The sequence below is a fragment of the Pungitius pungitius genome, chromosome 16, assembly GCF_949316345.1.
Source record: "Pungitius pungitius chromosome 16, fPunPun2.1, whole genome shotgun sequence".
In the NCBI taxonomy this organism is placed as follows: domain Eukaryota; kingdom Metazoa; phylum Chordata; class Actinopteri; order Perciformes; family Gasterosteidae; genus Pungitius; species Pungitius pungitius.
The window spans coordinates 17,622,406-17,641,140 of NC_084915.1; the positions used below are offsets into that span (position 1 = coordinate 17,622,406).

Sequence of the window (18,735 nt, forward strand, 5' to 3'; positions counted from 1 at the left end):
TTAGTTATATTTCAATCTAGAAAAGCCGCCTCGTGTTTGTGTGTTTCTGTGTCTGTCCAAAATGTCATCACTTCCCCATTTCATCCCATCAAACCATTGGGTTAAATTGTCACAATTAGATTTGACGTCTTGTGGTCACAGGGTTGTTTGTCCAAATTAAAAAAAAATTCCCCCCAAGGCATTCACAGGGAATCGTGTTCCCGAGAATCCACTCGACCTGAAGTTGAAGTGACCTTTAACCCCCCCCCCCCGAATCAAATCAGTCCGTCTTTGAGTTCAGGGGGATGTTTCTGCCAAAAAGAGAAGATAGAAGAATCAGCTCTAAATTTAGGATCCGCTAAAAACCAGAGCAACTCTGTGACAAAGCCGTCTTTGTGCTGATGTGCTGGATTTGTCTGACCAGGGAAAGACAAACAAGGACAAACAAAGCCCCCCCCCCACCCCCCACCCCCCGCATGCCAACTGTTGACAACAACAGTTTAGAACATTCACAGCTTCATTCGTTGAGGTACGAACCCGCCGAGCGTCACGCCGGCAGCTCTCACTCGTGTTTGGCAAACCTTCATCTGTTGATGCGCACACACACACACACACACACACACACACACGGTCGTTATTGTGACTTCATGCACAACATCTAAAAAACCCGGATTCAACCCGTGTGAAGGAGCTGGAGAGCTGCTAGACATTGCCATGGTAACCACCTGCCAACCAGCACTCTTGATATCGATAATCCATTGAACAAAAGGTTCAATGATACCAGTGGTGTGATTCCCCCCCACCCCCCCCCCCTCGGCCTGCACGGTGCGTGCTCGTGTTTTAGGGGCTTTAACGAGCTTCAGTGCCCTGTGATGTTAATTGCGGTTAGTAATTGGAAACTTCTTTGTTGGTCACGGGAACGTTTCTCTGCAGCTCTTAAATGCAGACTGCGGATTCCCTGTGGGGAGCACACGGCGTTTACCTCAAAATAAAGAGCGAATAAAGGAACGGAGGGAAAAGGTGTTAAAGGATCACGCACGCCATAAACCGGAGGGGAAGCCGTGTTGGTTAAATACCTAGGAACCTTTTGTATGTAAGCGTTTGTTTCCTGGGGGAGGTGTTAAAATAAAGAACAGGGTTCTAATAATGTGGCGTCTCTGCGAGTCTCTCTAACTTAATAATATTTAACAATCAAGGCCAACTGGACAAAGTCCATCTGAGTTCGGCTGAGGAGAGGGAGGGTGAGGGGGGGGGGGGCTGTCCTCCTTCAGCTTCAGCAGTGAAATCCACATTGAAGTTGAGTACGTCGTCTTGAAGGTGGGAACATGAAGAGTATTCTGGGATGCAGCTCACTGTGTCATTGAACTGATTTGGTATAAAAAACATTTGACATTTGGAGATCGGTTGAAGAATATTCTCCTCAGGAGCACAAATAATGACAATTATACGGAGAACATCCCCCCCCCCCGCTTTGAGGTTGTTAGGTTTCATGTGAGGGCCATAAAGTTGCCATGTTTTCTCTCACATATCTCAGGTTTGTGACAGTTTTACTTTGTTCAGCCCCGTGAATGGGTGGGGGGGGGGGGGGGATCAACCCGGCTTCAACGCACACACACACACACGCACACACGAGTGCACGCTTTAAGATCACGGTGTTCCTCTGTGAAATGTGGGATGAGTTACGGCTACTGGTCAGCCGTTAGGCACCACACACACACACACACACACACACAGACACACACATGGACACACGGACACGCTGACAGACCAATTAAAACTCAGCCCGTTCAGGCATTTCGCCGAGTGACGTTTTAAAGACAATAGTTGGAACTCAAAAGATTTCATAACAATTTTCTTTTCCCCCCACACTGTCTCTCTCTCGTGATCCTCTCTAAATGCGTCGGTCCGTCCCTCTACAGGAATGTCAAACAGCGCTTGTGAGAAAGACACATAAAAGGGCAAACACACACACACACACACACAGACACACACGTACTCACACAAACCTCCCACCGGCAGGAAATTACCCGTCGTCTGGCTTTTGTTTTATTTCATTTCTTGAAAGCCTGTTTATCTGATTTCTTTCTTCTATTCCCCCCCCCCCCCCCCCCCCGGCGTCCCACAGGATCCTCGTCCCACACGGTGAAATGTTGTGTGAGGTCCTTGTCTTCGGGGACGTCGGTGGCTTTATGGGACGAGAAGAAGGAGAGTTTACCCGTCTCCAGGTGATGAGTTCCAGACGGGCGCATGCTGCCTCTCCTTTATGACCCCCCCTCACCCCCCCCCCCCCCCCCCCTTCCCCCTGCCAGGGTCCATCGGCGAGTTTATCCCTCTGTGACACTGATGTTTTATGGCACAGATTAAGGCTTTGACTGAGACATTCGTACAACTTCTATCCACCACGAATCGGCAAAACAGGTGAAAAGGTGTCAGTGAAAATGTTGTTGGGGGGGGTCAGAGTTACTGAAGCAAAAAAAGGCATATGGACTTCTTTAAGGTTATATTAAAGGAAAAGATCACATCTCTCTCAAAGGATTCTACTGAGGGGATTTTGTATTCATATCTTTTTTATTTCTTCATTAATCAGAAAACGCTCTCAGCAGCTCGTTATAAATGGATTTTCATGTTTCATGTCCTTAGTGATCAAATGTTTTATAAATCAGAATATGAGCAATATGTGAACAAACTCCTCAGTAGAAACCATGAGAATACAGAGAGGATGGAAACTAGTCACACACACACACACACTCACACACACACACACTCACACACACACACAGCAGGAAAACATGACAGATATGTGAATGCGTGGAATCCACTCTGCGCTTTATGGACACGCAGGTGGCAATAAAACGTCTTCACCTCGTGGGAACCTTCTCACACGGCACGCTGCGTGACCCCTCCCTGCCCCCCCCCCCCCCCACACACACACACACACAAACACACACACAAACACACAGACACACACACCTTCTATCTCCACCAGAGGCTGAACCCACGTGCGTCACGTCAGTTAATAAAGGTTTATGGGTTTGAATGAATCAAAACAGCTCTAACCGCTGTGTCCTGGTGAAGGGGAACAGGGCTTTAAGCTTCCTTTGGGGGGTTTGGAGGGAAAGGGAGGGGGGGGGGGGCACCAGGTCGGAGATTGGGGTGTTTGCAGCGCTGACTGTGAGTTGAGCCGCCGGCCTCCGCTGACGAGGTTTGACTTCGCCTGAAACCCGAAACCAGCTCTGTGTGTGTTCACCTTCAATCACACACACACACACACACACACACACACACACACACACACACACACAGACACCCACACACACACACACAGCGTCTCCCCTGTGCGTGTCCTCTCTCAATCATCCCTGCTAACGACGCTAAGGGAGCATCTCTGACCTCATGGCCTTTGGGATTTGGAGCGTCGGGGGGGAAACCGCACTTGAAGCATCTGGAAAGCTTTAGCCCCCCCCCCCCCCTCGGTGATCGGGTGGAGGCCGGCGCTCGGCTTTGTCGTCAGGTGACACTCGGCGGGGTGAGACACATTCGACCCTGCTCATTAAAGATGGCCGACGCATTCCTCCGCTTTGTTTCAGGGTTTTTCAGTTCTTTTGTCCCGTTTCATGGCGGCGCTCAGGTGTGAAAATGACCTGATGCTTGGCGTCATTCATCAGCACAGACAGCCAAATACCTTTGGTTTTATGTCAACAGCGACGCCCCCGCTGGGTCAACAAGGCCCGCTTTAGGACCCCATCATTCTGCTTCACTCAGGCGGGGGGGGGGGGGGGGGGGGGGGGGACGCTGTGTATCTACATGCATCTATGTGTATCTACACTCAGGGCCTTGTGAGGCCATTTGAAACCAATGATGACAAACCGCGACAAAGAAGAGAGGAAGAGGGTGAGGAGCTTAAGCAAACAGACGTCTAACGCCACGTTTCTTCAGATGTTCTGACCCTGCATGGATCTATCATGTGACCCCCTTTGAACCACCAAACAGAAGCTGAGGGGCTTTCTCCATCAGTGGAAAAGCCCCCCGAGAAATGTCCTCAGCAGCACAACGTTTTTAAGGACCAATGCAGAATCCAAGTGGAAGCTCCGTCGGTCGCCCACAGAATGAATCAAGAGGGACTTTTATCCTTTGAAGGCTGCTGACGCTCAGTGGACGACGAAAGACGGTGCATCTTCACGCATTGTGACGATTACTCTGAATTTGTATCGTTGGTATTTTTTACAGTGTTAGATGTTTGCTAAGTTAATCTATGGAGCAACTATCACACGTACATGACTCATGTGTTTAATTAAGGCATGACTACATCAAATCATTTATTTCATAGCTACTAAGTTTGGTATCAGTGATTATAATCCGATATGGAGACAAAGATGGATGGATGGACAAATATAAAAGGGCACCACAAGCTGTTTTTCTGCTCCTTTCTCTCTGTTTGTAAAGATTTGAACTGCTTTCTGAGAGCCAGTCTAAGTTATATTAAAAATGGGTCTAGTGTTGAACCACAGGGACATCTGCTGGTCAGACTCCATTCAAAGTATCCACAAGATCAAACACTTTTAATATGGCCATTTAAGTCTAGGGAATATATCGTTTAATCAGATTTCTGATTAGAAAAATAACACGGTCCTTTACATAATGTATACACATATATATAAAACAAGTATATTCAATAATATAATACATGTAATGCAGACTCAGTCTGACAAATACACAGAAAGAAATGGAAATAAAACCCTTAAAAGTTTAATAAATGTGCAGGCTAATGGGAAAATGAATAACTGTACACATTAGATTACATTACATGTCATTTAGCTGACGCTTTTATCCAAAGCGACTTACAGAGAAAATATGATATAACATATAGATTTGAATGAATAACATAGTAAATGATAAACATAAATTAAATTAATTATAAAAATAAAATGTCCTAAACATTTCCATGTTATAATTTATTTCTATTTCTGTGCACATATGTAAACCTGCATAGTTGTTTGATAACTGAGGGGTATATTTATAAATTGCCGTCTTATAAAAACTATGAAATGTCTTTTGATGAAATGATTTTTCCAGCTAAAACCAATTATTTAACTCGTAGATGCAGGAACTACAAGTTGTGATCATTAAATCTTTGTGGGGATTTAATTTAAATGTTCTCTTTAGTACCACTGAAAGCACAGGAACTAAACACAGATACTCTAAGAACAAAATTAAGTGGAAGTGTTTTCTTCTTCCAGAGAACAAGGTCAGAAACACAAACCAGATCCCAACTTGACACGTGATCGGCAGCACGTAGAACGTTACCGTAAAGACCCTGAAAGACCCAACTGGAGGGGCAAACGAGCCCTGTGATCCTCTCCATCTGCAGTTACTTGGAGGCTCTTATTGATAATATATGACCTTTAGAGACTGGGAATAAAACGTAGGTCTACGGACATTTTATATAAATAATGCATTTAAAATGAATTTCAAATAGTTACATTTCAGACGGGACTGGTCTGACTTTTTACTCCACTATTTATGCAAGAGATTGCATCACTATTCATGTTGTCATTATCTTCACATGCAACAAAGACAAAGTGTACACAGATTGATCAGGTAAAAATGAAACACAAATAATGCAACAATTTCACATGTCACGTTATTGTTTTGAATTCAGGGCTTGGTCGTATTGGATGAAAGTGTGTTCTTAACACCATGATGATTTAGCAGCTACTGATTGTAATATATATATATATATACACATGGTCGTTATATATGTATATAACAATGTATATAGGTACATATATCTACACACATATATATATAATCAGATTTAACACGAGGAATGTCCCCGCGCGCCTGCTCCCGGGTTTACGGTAATCCGTCCCGGAGGCTTCTGTACGTGGCAGCGTCAAAGCCCCCCCAAAAAAGCCCTCCGCGTGCTGCTCGGGACCCCGGTGTGCCAACGGCGAGCACGTCTGCACCCCGACGCGGGAATAACGGTAAGATAACGTTCGGTACCGTAACGGGTGCCATTGGTGACGTCACTGGCCCGCCGAGGCTCGCAGCGGGGCTTCGAGGGGATTTGGTTTTTCTTTCTTTTTTTTCGGGGTCGGTGCCAGGCACCGGAGACGTTATGTGGTACCCGGTGAGGTGAGAGGACCAGCGCCCCCCACCCCCCCCATCCGACCCCCCTCCCCGCCCGACATGCCCGTTACTAACGCTGCATGCGCAGTAAACAAGCAAGTAAACAACTGTTTTAAACTTCAGGACCAACTTTTATTCATTGTTTTAATTATTGTTTGTGCATTGTGCATTGTTTGTGTCATGCTTACGTGACGTCACTAAAAAAGCGTCAGTTATTTAAACATTGCTGTTGACCCGAGATTTCTAGAAACGACCATGTGACGTCATTTGTATTGGTATGGCCCAGCTGGAGAAACCAATCATGTCTGGGGGGTTTCAGTATAAGTTCATCAGGAGTACAACGTTCGACCTTCTTACTCACAGCCACTGAGCAGATGGGGCTTGTTGTGTACCGAGAGGAAGTTGTCTCAAACCTGCATTCTGTGTAGTGACCAGCAGGGGGCGACTCCTCTGCTCGCATAGACGTCTATGAGGAAATGACTCTACTTCTGTGTAGTGACCAGCAGGGGGCGACTCCTCTGCTCCCATAGACGTCTATGAGGAAATGACTCTACTTCTGTGTAGTGACCAGCAGGGGGCGACTCCTCTGCTCCCATAGACGTCTATGAGGAAACGACTCTACTTCTCTCTTGATTTATTCCCTCAGTAAACATTGTAAACATGAGTTTATGGTCTCAGTCTCTAGTTTCCAAGTGTTCTCCAACACAGCGTGATGTTCTTTTGGTAGATGGTGGTCCATGTAGAGTCAAACAGACCATAAAGCAGAGGATGCTTTAGGGGGATTGTGAGAACTTCAGTGGATTTTAAGGAAAAAGAAAAGATTGATATTGTTATAAGATTGCTTACCCTCCGTGGTGTCTTTCAGAGTATATCACCCAATATGACAAATAGTTACCCATCGATACAACCGTTTCTGCCTCATTAAATTGTACCGTGTGATGCTCTCCTATTAGGTTTATTTTAAATATAGAGCTCCCAAAATAAAGGTCTCCTCCGCCCTCGCCGAGCATCGCCGCAGAATAGAGCGCTGCCTGCACGCAGGTGAAAGACGCCCTGCAGCATTTATATTCATACAAACTTCAATACAAACAAAAAGGAAAGTGAACACAAAGAGACACACAATCCCGTGGTGACTGTGAGGAAGAGGAAGCTCTGAAATCGGTGCACGAAGTTGCGAAATTGTTGAAAAAACTGGAAATGATTATTTGTCCAAAAATGTGATGTTGTGTGAAAGTTGGAGCGACTGAACGTTCTGATGAGAAGCAGAGACCATTCAGGACATCGGCTGTTCTTCTGTGTTTGCTGATTAAAGTCACAACTACGGGTCTGACAGCCTGACCCTCGGTCCTGGTCCTGGTTCTCCCGGGCCTCCCTTCCCACCAACGGGTCCAGCACTACGTCCTGGGCCTCCAGAGAGGAGGAGCTTTACTCCTGAAGGAAGAGGAAGAGGAAGAGGAGGAGGTCCCTGCTGGAGGACCTGGTCTGTCCACGGTGGACACGTTTCACCAGAGTCTGACCCGGTGTCACCGATGACATCATCAAGAGCTCTGTAGAAACCGACCATCTCCTCTCTGGTGGTCTGGTTTACTGGGGACGGTCTATAGAGGATCAGGACTAGACTGAGACTGGTCCAGGACCAGTTAGAAGTTCCTCCCAGTAGCTATTTTCAATTGTCTTCTGCACACTGAAGCAGGTTTCAGCTTTGCATCTGAAATAGTTTGGTCTGGCGGTGCAGCGGGGGATTGCCTGAGCACGCTCTCAGCCCGCCGATGCGCCGCATGCACACGTATGTGGCGTGTTACGTAATGTTCATCCATCGCTCTGCTGTCAGCTCTTAAACGTTGAGTCTTCGCTGACAGAGAGAAACCGGTTCAGAGCCTGATACTTAAAAAAAAAACACAACACAACGAGCCTCTGGTCTGCGTGTCAATGGAAGGGACCTGGCACTGCGTTGGTGAACGACCTGGTCCCCCTGGTCTACTGTTCACTCACAGAGCGACGCCCCTCCCCCCCCCCAGTGGACTGTTTAGGAATAGCAGCTACTTTTATAGAAATGCAATTTGTCTTTTACAAGGAATCACTTCTCAGGTCTAAGATTTTCTTTTTTTTAAACAATTTCCCCAATTGAGCTGAAGGCTTCTTGCTGCTTTCTCTTTTCTCCGAGCGCATGTTGTCGAGTGAGAGAAGGAGAACATCTCTCTCTCTCTCCAGGAATGTGACATGGGTGTTTCAGCCTGTAATAAACCGGAGGGGTTGACTTTGGGCCGAGACGTCGTTCAGGCCGTAATTACAAGGAGGGGCCGTCGGGTCCTTTTCATTTGTAAGCCGGGGGGGGGGTTTTGTTGTAGTTATCTGAGCATTTCCATCACTCCTCCTTTGGAGCCTCAATGAGGACCGCAGGGTGTTGTATATGAAGTTATTGTGGATAAAGGTGATGCAGGACTAAATAAGGTAATATACTCTCTACGCAATACATATACAAGCATTTTAATTACACCAATATTTACTTTGTATTCCCTGTTAAAGAACATTATGCAACTGAGTCTGCAGACAGAAGTTGCAGCGGTACAATATTTATAATCTTAATGATAAATAAAAAAAACAAGGAATAATCATCATTTATTTGTAACCATTGTTTTTTACAAAGAAACTTTCATTGGCTAATGATGATTTAGTTTCAGTCAAAAGAAGCTTGAATTCATTTAAAATAAAAATGATTTTTATTTCCGAATGCGTGTTGTTTTTTCCCACATCTGTGCGGCATCCAAAAGTCTCTCTGCTTTCTTCCCAACAAGTCGTTTTTTTTTTCGTTCCAGTCAAAGTTTGCTGTTGGAGACGCCGAAGTGAAGTTACACCCGAGCATGATTACCATAATTACAAAAGCTAACCGGCGATAAACGATAGTATTTAAACACAATGTTTATGAGCTGTTTAAAATCCCTTCAGCTGAGGCCTTTTTTAGCAGTTGATTCTGAGGGAATATGTGAAAGTGGCTTTAAAGGCTTTTCACGGCCCTCCGCTAATGAACCCTTCTGACTCCTCGTGTCCCAAACCGTCCTCCAACGAGCTCCGGTTCCCACAGACGGATCCCTGATGTTCAGGCTGCCCCTTAAAGGACGATATATATACATATATTCGTCATGTGGCATCTTGTGTTTGAGATGAGGAGCTTTAAAAGGAGGCAGAGATTATTGTGTCATGTGACGCTGTCGGGGGAATCGTGACAGTTTTCGCCGATGTGACAGCTGTGGCTTTAAAGCTTAAACTCGTTGTCGACACTTTGTCGTATTTTGTCGGCAGGTGTCATGGGAAATGAGTTATTTTCCACCTGATTCCTCTCCTGAGGTCTTACCACAGCAATAAGAGAAAGTGGAGCAGGGAGATTTCTCCTCCTTTTTCACCTCCACACAGCTGAAGAATTCTGAAGAACCACCACGAAGCATCTGGGAAATATCTGGTGTTAATTATACACATATACACCAAATGTTTTGGTTTGAGAATAAACCTCTTAATGAGAACACCGAGAATAGAAGCCATCAATCAAAAAGCCTTTCTGCAGGAAGAACGTGCACGAAACAGCACGTTGTTCTGATCAGATGAGAACATTTAGAAGCTTATCCACAGATTTCATCCAAGGGTTAAAACCGATATTGTGTGACGATGTTTGTCCCCGCAGGTTATTGATCAAGACAGAATGAGGACGTTCCTGTTCTTCGTCCTTTGGACGCTGCTCTGCTGCTCGACTGCTCGGGCAGAAATCTTCACCTCCATCAGTAAGTCTGAGCTTTGTGCTCCTTTGAGACATGTGCTGGTGTGTATGCGTTATTGTTCTGGTCCCATAGACGTCTATGAGGAAATGACTCTACTTCTGTGTAGTGACCAGCAGGGGGCGACTCCTCTGCTCCCATAGACGTCTATGAAGAAATGACTCTACTTCTGTGTAGTGACCAGCAGGGGGCGACTCCTCTGCTCCCATAGACGTCTATGAAGAAATGACTCTACTTCTGTGTAGTGACCAGCAGGGGGCGACTCCTCTGCTCCCATAGACTTCTATGAGGAAATGACTCTACTTCTGTGTAGTGACCAGCAGGGGGCGACTCCTCTGCTCCCATAGATGTCTATGAGGAAATGACTCTACTTCTGTGTAGTGACCAGCAGGGGGCGACTCCTCTGCTCCCATAGACGTCTATGAGGAAATGACTCTACTTCTGTGTGGTGACCAGCAGGGGGCGACTCCTCTGCTCCCATAGACGTCTATGAGGAAATGACTCTACTTCTGTGTAGTGACCAGCAGGGGGCGACTCCTCTGCTCCCATAGACGTCTATGAGGAAATGACTCTACTTCTGTGTAGTGACCAGCAGGGGGCGACTCCTCTGCTCCCATAGACGTCTATGAGAAAATGACTCTACTTCTGTGTAGTGACCAGCAGGGGGCGCCTCCTCTGCTCCCATAAACATCTATGTTTGCTATATAAAAATGTTTAAATGCAGGAAGTGGTTAAAGACAACTGTGGTCCCCTGATTCTTTAAGTATGATTGAAGAATACGCCGCACACTACGCTGATGTTTGTCCCTCGGTGTCCTCCCCTCTCTGCAGGCCAGATGACCGACCTGATCTACACGGAGAAAGAGCTGGTCCAGTCTCTGAGGGATTACATCAGAGCAGAGGAGGACAAGCTGGCCGCTGTCAAAAGGTACCCGACGGGACATTTGTGGGGCTCTATTTTTTGTTACCTTAGAATGAGATGTCATGTCAGCTCCTCACTCCATATTATACTTGATTTGTTTAATATCTACACTAAATAGTCATATCACTTTAGACCCTTTTTCACAGCACATTTTCACCAGACTGTCATGGGACTTAAGATAGATTTCTCTCATTGTGTATCTTTTATGGGATGTTTTGCACTAGCCGTAACGCGTCTGTCCCTCTGTCCCTCCTAGCTGGGCCCACAGACTGGACGATCTGACCCGGGTGTCCACCTCCGACCCGGAGGGCTACCTGGCTCACCCGGTGAACGCCTACAAGCTGATGAAGAGGCTCAACACGCAGTGGTCCGAGCTGGAGACCCTGGTGCTGCAGAACCCCTCTGACGGTAAGGAAAGGGAGCAAGCAAGGAAGGAAGGGAGGGAGCAAGCAAGGAAGGAGTGGACAAGTATGTAACCACAGAGTGCTTGCAGCTCTTTTTGGTGGAGTTAGTTGAGGAGCAGAGGAGCGAATAACCAGGAAGGTTTATGCTTCATACTGGGAGGGGGGCGGATGAATCGTGACCTCACCTTTTTATGCAAATTAAGTTTGCGTACCTGCAGTTTGGAACCGTACCTCTGGATCTGATGAAACGCCCCTTTTGTCTTGACTTTCTCTACATTATCTCCGGATTATGCCCAACGACAGGCAGTGAAATATCTGGTAGAAGAATGAAAAAGAGAAAGGCGGGGGGGCGGGGGGGTGTTATTTCCACATATGAATCCAGATCCACAGGAAGGAGCGAGAGAAGTTGAGCAGCTTGTTTGCAGCTTGTTGGATCGTCTCCATCGGGTCCCGGGGGTCCAGTGGAAGAACACGCCCTGCACCCTGTGAGAGGACCTGAGCGCCTGGCAGGCAGGCGGCGGGAGTCATGTGACGCACCCACGACTAATGTAAACGTCGTGAGGAAGACGCGTCGGTGAAGATTCTTCACTTTTGTTTGGACAACAAAAATGGAATCTGGAATCTTCAACCAGCGACATTATTAAATGAAGATGTCACGTCAGGAGTTTGTTTCATGAATTCTCCGGGTTTATTGAGCGAGAAAACGAGAAGAATAACACACAAAACCACACGTGGTCTTATTTACTTGTAGCAAAATGAGTAGTTGACCTGATTGATTTGGTGATTCTGTCCTTACTGTCTTATTTTAGTCTCTATCCTCTATGGCAGAGGTTCCCAACCAAGGGAAACATCTACAGGGTCCCTGAAATCAACACAACAAAAGGTCGACAAAGGTCGCTCGTAGAAACCTCCCATGAACTCGATGATCTCGCACCCTGACGTTGCCGCCCTCTCCTCCCGTCTCTCCAGCGTTCGTCTCCAACATGTCGGTGCACAGACAGTACTTCCCGGGTGACGAGGACGAGACGGGTGCAGCCAAGGCGCTGATGCGCCTGCAGGACACGTACCGACTGGATTCCGAGGCCTTCTCCAGAGGAAAGCTGCCAGGTAACACGGGGAGGGATTAACCAGAGGGAGCGGCATGCAAAGCCAAGCATTTGAGTTCTTTTGCTGTCTCAACAACTCCCCAAAAAGGGACAACTTGGAATACCACCTGTAGTATCCTCCCCCCCGCCCCCCAGGTGTGCAGTACAATGCCCTGCTGTCGGTGGACGACTGCTTCGACATGGGGAAGACGGCGTACAACGACGAGGACTACTACCACGCCGTGCTGTGGATGCAGCAGGCCCTGAAGCAGCTGGACGGCGGGGAGGAGTCTGTGGTCACCAAGGCGGACATTTTGGATTACCTCAGCTACTCCGTCTACCAGATGGGAGACCTGGCCCGAGCCATCGAGCTGACGCGGCGGCTGGTGGCCATCGGTGAGTCTTTAAGCTGCGTTCTGGGTAGTGACCAGCGCGGGGGGGGGGCGACTCCTCTGGTCCCATAGACCACTTCCCTCAGTAAACATGAGTTTATGGTCTCAATCTGTAGTTTAAACGTTGACTCAGCTTCTTTTGGAGAAACCCTTTTAAACCAGTTTATCTGTCATCAATCTTTTCTTTTCATTTTTAAACAGATTATTTGACAATAATCTCTCATCTCTATGAGGCCAGAAGCCTGGAAGACGTTCGGAAGGCGGGACCAAATAAATATTTGAAAACCCCACGATTAAGTAAAGTAGTGTTGTGACGTTACCGCGGTAACTTGGCTTATCGCAGAAGTCTCATTTGTATTTCTACCTTTTTTAAGCTCCTGCAGCTTCTCACACTTTAACCAACTTGACATCAGTGAGGATCCCGTTTTTAGAAGTCCAGGATAGCACCCTGTGATATTTAAGGGGCTTCGTTGAACCCCTCCTGTAACGCACACACACACACACACACACACTCCTCTCTCTCACCCTGCAGGGCGAAGGCAGCGCTTGTGGTTTGTGATATTTCATCCTCTGCAGAACGAGTCATAGTAACATTTAGAAGGTATTTATAGTACAGCTAATGCATGCATTGGAATAACTAATCAACTTAAATAACTAAGTCTTCTCTTTAACTCGTTAACTCCTTGTCGGCAGACCTGAGGGGTCGAAGCAGTTTGAAGCCGCTTCCTCTCCGCTCTGCAGCTCATTCAACCACTAACGATGCGCTTCGCCCCCCCCCCCCCCCAACAGCCCCCACCCACCAGAGGGCCGGAGGGAATCTGCGGTACTTTGAGCACCTGCTGCTGAAGCAGCTCAACGAGCAAAACCAGGACTACCCGCCGGCCCCCGAGGAGCCCATCCAGCTGGGGACCTACAGCAGACCCAAAGACCACCTCCCGGAGAGGGAGACCTACGAGGCGCTCTGCAGGGGGGAGGGGCTCCAGATGGTGAGAACGAAGGGCTTTTATCTTAACGTGCATGCAGGGTGGTCACTTTTTGTTGGATTGAGGGGAGACCCTACAGGTGAGTAGTAGTAAAGATTAGTTAAATCACTCTCTGGATGAGGGGGGAACCTCCTGTAGAACATCCAGAGACCTCCTGACTGAGACTCCCGGATCCGAGTGCGAGAACAAGCTCATTTCAAAGAGAATCCTGGTTTCAGTTCCTCAATGAATAGACGCCATCGCATTACGATCCACTAAGACCGCGCAGCGCCACGCGCAGCCCCTCTGAGCCGGAGACTAAACCCACTTCTGACTCCCTTTTGGTCGTCATGGTTACACCAGAACGACGCCAGGCGCAGCCGCCTCTTCTGCCGCTACCACGACGGGCGGAGGAACCCCCGCCTGCTGCTGAAGCCCATGAAGGAGGAGGACGAGTGGGACAGCCCCCACATCGTACGCTACCTGGAGATGCTGTCCCACCAGGAGGTGGAGAAGATCAAGGAGCTGGCTAAACCCAAGGTGGGACAAAGTGACGAATTACAATGAATTGAAATGAAGCTGTCTGCAGATTATGATTGTTATTTATTTGTTTGTCAGCTGGCCAGAGCTACAGTCAGAGACCCCAAAACCGGCGTCCTGACCACCGCCAACTACAGAGTATCAAAAAGGTGACAGAGAGGTTATTTTATTAATTGTTTGCAGCCTTTATTAATAAATGTAATTTTACAAACCAAGGTTTAATCAAATAATCTCATTAATCTCAATCATTTAGAGTGATTCAGCTTCTACGAACAGTGACACGTGTCAGGTCTTAACTTCTGGCTGTGTGTCTGTGTGTCTTTGTGTTGTCAGCGCGTGGTTGGAAGAAGACGACGACCCGGTCATCGCTCGAGTCAACCAGAGAATAGAAGACATCACAGGCTTGGAATTAGACACTGCAGAGTTACTACAGGTGACGTCATACGTAAACTGAAGAAATACACAAAGTATGACATCATCATGTTACACCCTACAAAACCAACGATAATAGGTCTGTGGTAAAAAAAAAAGCTGTAGATGTTGTAAAGTTCTCCGTTGCAAATAAGTCTGTAAATACACTTTATAAATCTGTCGACATTCACATTTATACGTTCACAGACAGAAGCTTTTTTGAAGCTCCGTTATTCATCATATTTTGCAAGAGTTATTATTGAAAGACCATGAATTATCACACCACAATTAGTGAAGTGGGAATATGTATGTATGTCAGGTTAGAAAATAAAACCCACCTTTTAATTTATAAAGATGTATGTTCTCACAAGTTTGTAATGCAACTAGTTTAATTTTCTTTGTTGGGTCAACAGGTGGCTAATTATGGAGTTGGAGGACAGTACGAGCCACATTACGACTTCTCCAGGGTAGGTTAATGAAAATTATTGTTAGGATTGTTGTCATGTTTATATAGCATGCTTGTTACATAGCGCGCGTTGTTATATAGCGTGTGCTGTTATATAGCGTGTGCTGTTATATTGCGTGTGCTGTACATAGCGTGCTGTACATAGCATGCTTGTTACATAGCATGCTTGTTACATAGCATGCTGTGCATAGCGTGCGCTGTTACATAGCGTGCGCTGTTACATAGCATGCTGTGCATAGTGTGCGCTGTTACATAGCTTGCGCTGTTACATAGCATGCTGTGCATAGCGTGCGCTGTTACATAGCGTGCGCTGTTAGATAGCGTGTGCTGTTGGATAGCGTGCGCTGTTACATAGCATGCTGTGCATAGTGTGCGCTGTTACATAGCGTGCGCTGTTACATAGCATGCTGTGCATAGTGTGCGCTGTTACATAGCTTGCGCTGTTACATAGCATGCTGTGCATAGCGTGCGCTGTTACATAGCGTGCGCTGTTAGATAGCGTGTGCTGTTGGATAGCGTGCGCTGTTACATAGCATGCTGTGCATAGCGTGCGCTGTTACATAGCGTGCTGTGCATAGCGTGCTGTGCATAGTGTGCGCTGTTACATAGCGTGCTGTGCATAGCGTGCGCTGTTACATAGCGTGCTGTGCATAGCGTGCGCTGTTACATTGCGTGCGCTGTTACATAGCGTGCGCTGTTAGATAGCGTGCGCTGTTACATAGCGTGCTGTGCATAGCGTGCGCTGTTACATAGCATGCTGTGCATAGTGTGCGCTGTTACATAGCGTGCGCTGTTACATAGCGTGCGCTGTTAGATAGCGTGCTGTGCATAGCGTGCGCTGTTACATAGCGTGCTGTGCATAGCGTGCGCTGTTAGATAGCGTGCGCTGTTAGATAGCGTGCTGTGCGTTGCGTGCGCTGTTACATAGCGTGTGCTGTTAGATAGTGTGCTGTGCGTAGCGTGCGCTGTTACATAGCGTGTGCTGTTAGATAGCACGTTGTTCCAGTGCCTCCAGCGGCTGGGCTCTTGCTTGTGGCGGCTTAAACCTTCTAACACTCTGTTGCAGCGTCCTTTTGACAGCAATCTCAAGCGTGACGGAAATAGACTCGCAACCTTCCTGAACTACGTGAGTACACGGGAGCGAGCGAGCTGGCGGTTTCTTTTCATCATGTACTTTTTTTCTTCTTGAATTTTTATCTCTGTAGAAAGATGAGCCCGATGCTTTCAAAAGATTAGGCACTGGAAATCGCGTGGCGACTTTTTTAAACTACGTGAGTACGTGCATCCAGTCGCCGTTGAATGAAGGCCGGTCGCGTGGCATCGCTCAAAAAAAACTACGCTCGGCCCCACGAGCTCATTCACAAGCTCCGGTTCAATCTTGGATTTGGATTGATTGACAATATTTTGGGCCTTTTTAAAAAAAATTGCAGTCACACATTTCTAAATGTAGACTTGCTCGATGTCACCGACAGGCTGCGCTCATGGATGGTACTTTGCAGACAAATACCTCAGACGTTCTTCTGTCAATCAGTTCCAGTACATATTGTTGAGAGGTTTGTTGGCCATCCATTAACATGCTGCAGTAGAAGATGCTCTTCGATTTACCCTCGCTAACACTGGGTTATACGCAATACAATTATACACAAGAATTGTACTTTTAAATAAGTTTTCCTTCTTCCAGTGATTGAAGTTTGCTTTTCACCTTGATTCATGTGGAATATTAATTATCTGTATATATTATCAGTCCATTTGTTCTGAATAATCAAGCTGTTAATGGGGATGGACAGGATAAAATGATATAAGTATAACAGGATAAAGTAAACCATTTATTCCTGAAGGTAAATTATGCAGCAGATACTACAGATATAGAAAGAAATATGGCCTTGAATTCAAAAAACATCTCCGGAAAGGTTATAAAATATATAGCATTCAAATATTTCAACAGAACAATAACAGACCATCACTTCAGATCAATAAACCGATCAGACGCTTTGCTCTTTAGTCTTCTCTCTCACTGAAGTGCACAAAGACAATGTCCTCTGCTGTGAAAACATGTGACATGTCGTTTTGTGCACTTCATTTGTCCCAGAACCTCTTTTGTTTCATCACAAATGACTCTTGAGGGAGCTGTAGAAGTTTCTCACATTGTTTTTAGTCGTAAATATCCCTCCATCCTGCCCCCTGACACCTAACAGCATCTGCCAAATGCTTCTATTTCTAGACGTTTACATCTGTATGTAATCAAAACTTCACTTTTAAAAGAAATATACAGCAAATTTGTTGTCTTTTCTCAGATGAGTGACATTGAGGCCGGAGGAGCCACCGTGTTCCCCGACTTCGGAGCAGCAATCCGCCCGAAAAAGGTAAGGTGTGTGTGTGTGTGTGTGTGTGTGTGTGTGTGTGTGTGTGTGTGTGTGTGTGTGTGTGTGTGTGTGTGTGTGTGTGTGTGTGTGTGTGTGTGTGTGTGTGTGTGTGTGTGTGTGTGTGTGTGTGTGTGTCCTCACAGATCAAAGACTCATGAAGCTGGAGGAAGATGAAACGTTGTTTTGTGTAAAAGCGCCTGTTGCTCCCATGCGGCGCTGGCGTCCCGTGATGCGTTTGGGTTTGTGTGGTTTGGCCTGCAGGGGACGGCCGTGTTCTGGTTCAACCTGTTCAGGAGCGGCGAGGGAGACTACCGGACCCGACACGCCGCCTGCCCCGTCTTAGTGGGGAGCAAATGGGGTGAGTCAAATCTCTCTTGGGGGGTAAAAGCGCGTCTGTGTCTCCAGATTATCAATAGATTTAAAAGGTTTCAGTTGTTCATCCCATTGTTTAAAGAAATGATCTGAATAAATGTAATCTAAATAAGACATTTTTTAAAGGTATGTTGATTAAAGTTACAATCTGTTTATTTTTTTATTACCATTATTACTTCTCTTTGGACGGAAAGAAGTCGGCATTGATCTTCATGTCCTACATGATGAAGATTCCAGAGGCTTATAACGTCTTCTTCTGTTTCATCAGTGTCAAACAAGTGGATTCACGAGCGTGGGCAGGAGTTCAGGAGGCCCTGTGGCTTAACAGAAGTGGACTGAACCCCCACCTGAACAACACTCCATTTTGCTCTACTTGTCCTCAGCCTAGAGACACATTTTATAAGAACATTAAAACAATTTTTGTATGAACTGGCTGGATGATTTTTATTTTATTTCTTTTAGCAGATAAATACAAACTTTTATTCCGCTGATCCTAAAGCAAGGATATAAGTCTTTTTAGTCACAGCCCTTCAAAGTAAAAAAATTGCCGTTTGTGATAAATAAAAACCCTTATTGAGCTGAAACCAGAGCTGTGAAAAACTAAAGATCTCAGAGTGATGTCCGACACAAATCTTTAATATCTGAAGAAGCAGTAATGTGTCCACCTAAGAACGACTAATGCTGCAATACGAAGACGTCTGCACTAAAACTAACTTGTCTAAAGTCTATTTAGATGTTAATTTGGGAAACAGCTGTTAGTGACCATGTTTTAAACACAAATTAACTTTTCAAATACTCACATTGTTTACCTCAAGGACAAAAAAAAAACATTTCCTCCAATCATGTCCTCAATGTTTTTATTTATAGTGTTTAAATTATTCCATATGTTGTCCTCCTTCTGGAGGGCAGCAAACACTTTAATAAACAGTGTCTTTCATTCAAAT

General features: G+C 46.2%; 1 protein-coding gene across 3 annotated transcripts; it reads left to right on the top strand.

The window, feature by feature from the left end:
• The first annotated feature begins 5,841 nt into the window (after positions 1 to 5,841).
• On the top strand, positions 5,842 to 18,712 carry LOC119215724 (prolyl 4-hydroxylase subunit alpha-2). 3 transcript variants are annotated; one of them, XM_037468136.2, is made up of 16 exons: positions 5,842 to 5,963; positions 9,785 to 9,881; positions 10,706 to 10,802; positions 11,053 to 11,204; positions 12,170 to 12,307; positions 12,442 to 12,681; positions 13,467 to 13,663; positions 14,003 to 14,179; positions 14,258 to 14,328; positions 14,513 to 14,612; positions 15,004 to 15,057; positions 16,123 to 16,182; positions 16,262 to 16,327; positions 17,351 to 17,419; positions 17,681 to 17,777; positions 18,060 to 18,712. In XM_037468136.2, exons 2-16 carry the CDS (start codon positions 9,803 to 9,805, stop codon positions 18,128 to 18,130), a joined length of 1,668 nt encoding a protein of 555 aa, XP_037324033.2. In that variant the 5' UTR covers positions 5,842 to 5,963; positions 9,785 to 9,802; the 3' UTR covers positions 18,131 to 18,712. The 3 variants fall into 3 exon arrangements, with proteins under 3 accessions (XP_037324033.2, XP_037324035.2, XP_037324034.2); XM_037468138.2 differs by lacking the exon at positions 16,262 to 16,327; XM_037468137.2 differs by lacking the exon at positions 16,123 to 16,182.
• The last annotated feature ends 23 nt before the right edge of the window (positions 18,713 to 18,735 follow it).

What these genes read in the sequence shown, in the direction of transcription:
- LOC119215724 (XM_037468136.2), top strand. Translation starts at nt 9,803, where the DNA reads ATGAGGACGTTCCTGTTCTTCGTCCTTTGGACGCTGCTCTGCTGCTCG. An exon ending in TCGCAACCTTCCTGAACTAC is followed by an intron (nt 16,183 to 16,261) that starts GTGAGTACACGG and finishes TTATCTCTGTAG; the next exon opens with AAAGATGAGCCCGATGCTTT. An exon ending in TGGCGACTTTTTTAAACTAC is followed by an intron (nt 16,328 to 17,350) that starts GTGAGTACGTGC and finishes GTCTTTTCTCAG; the next exon opens with ATGAGTGACATTGAGGCCGG.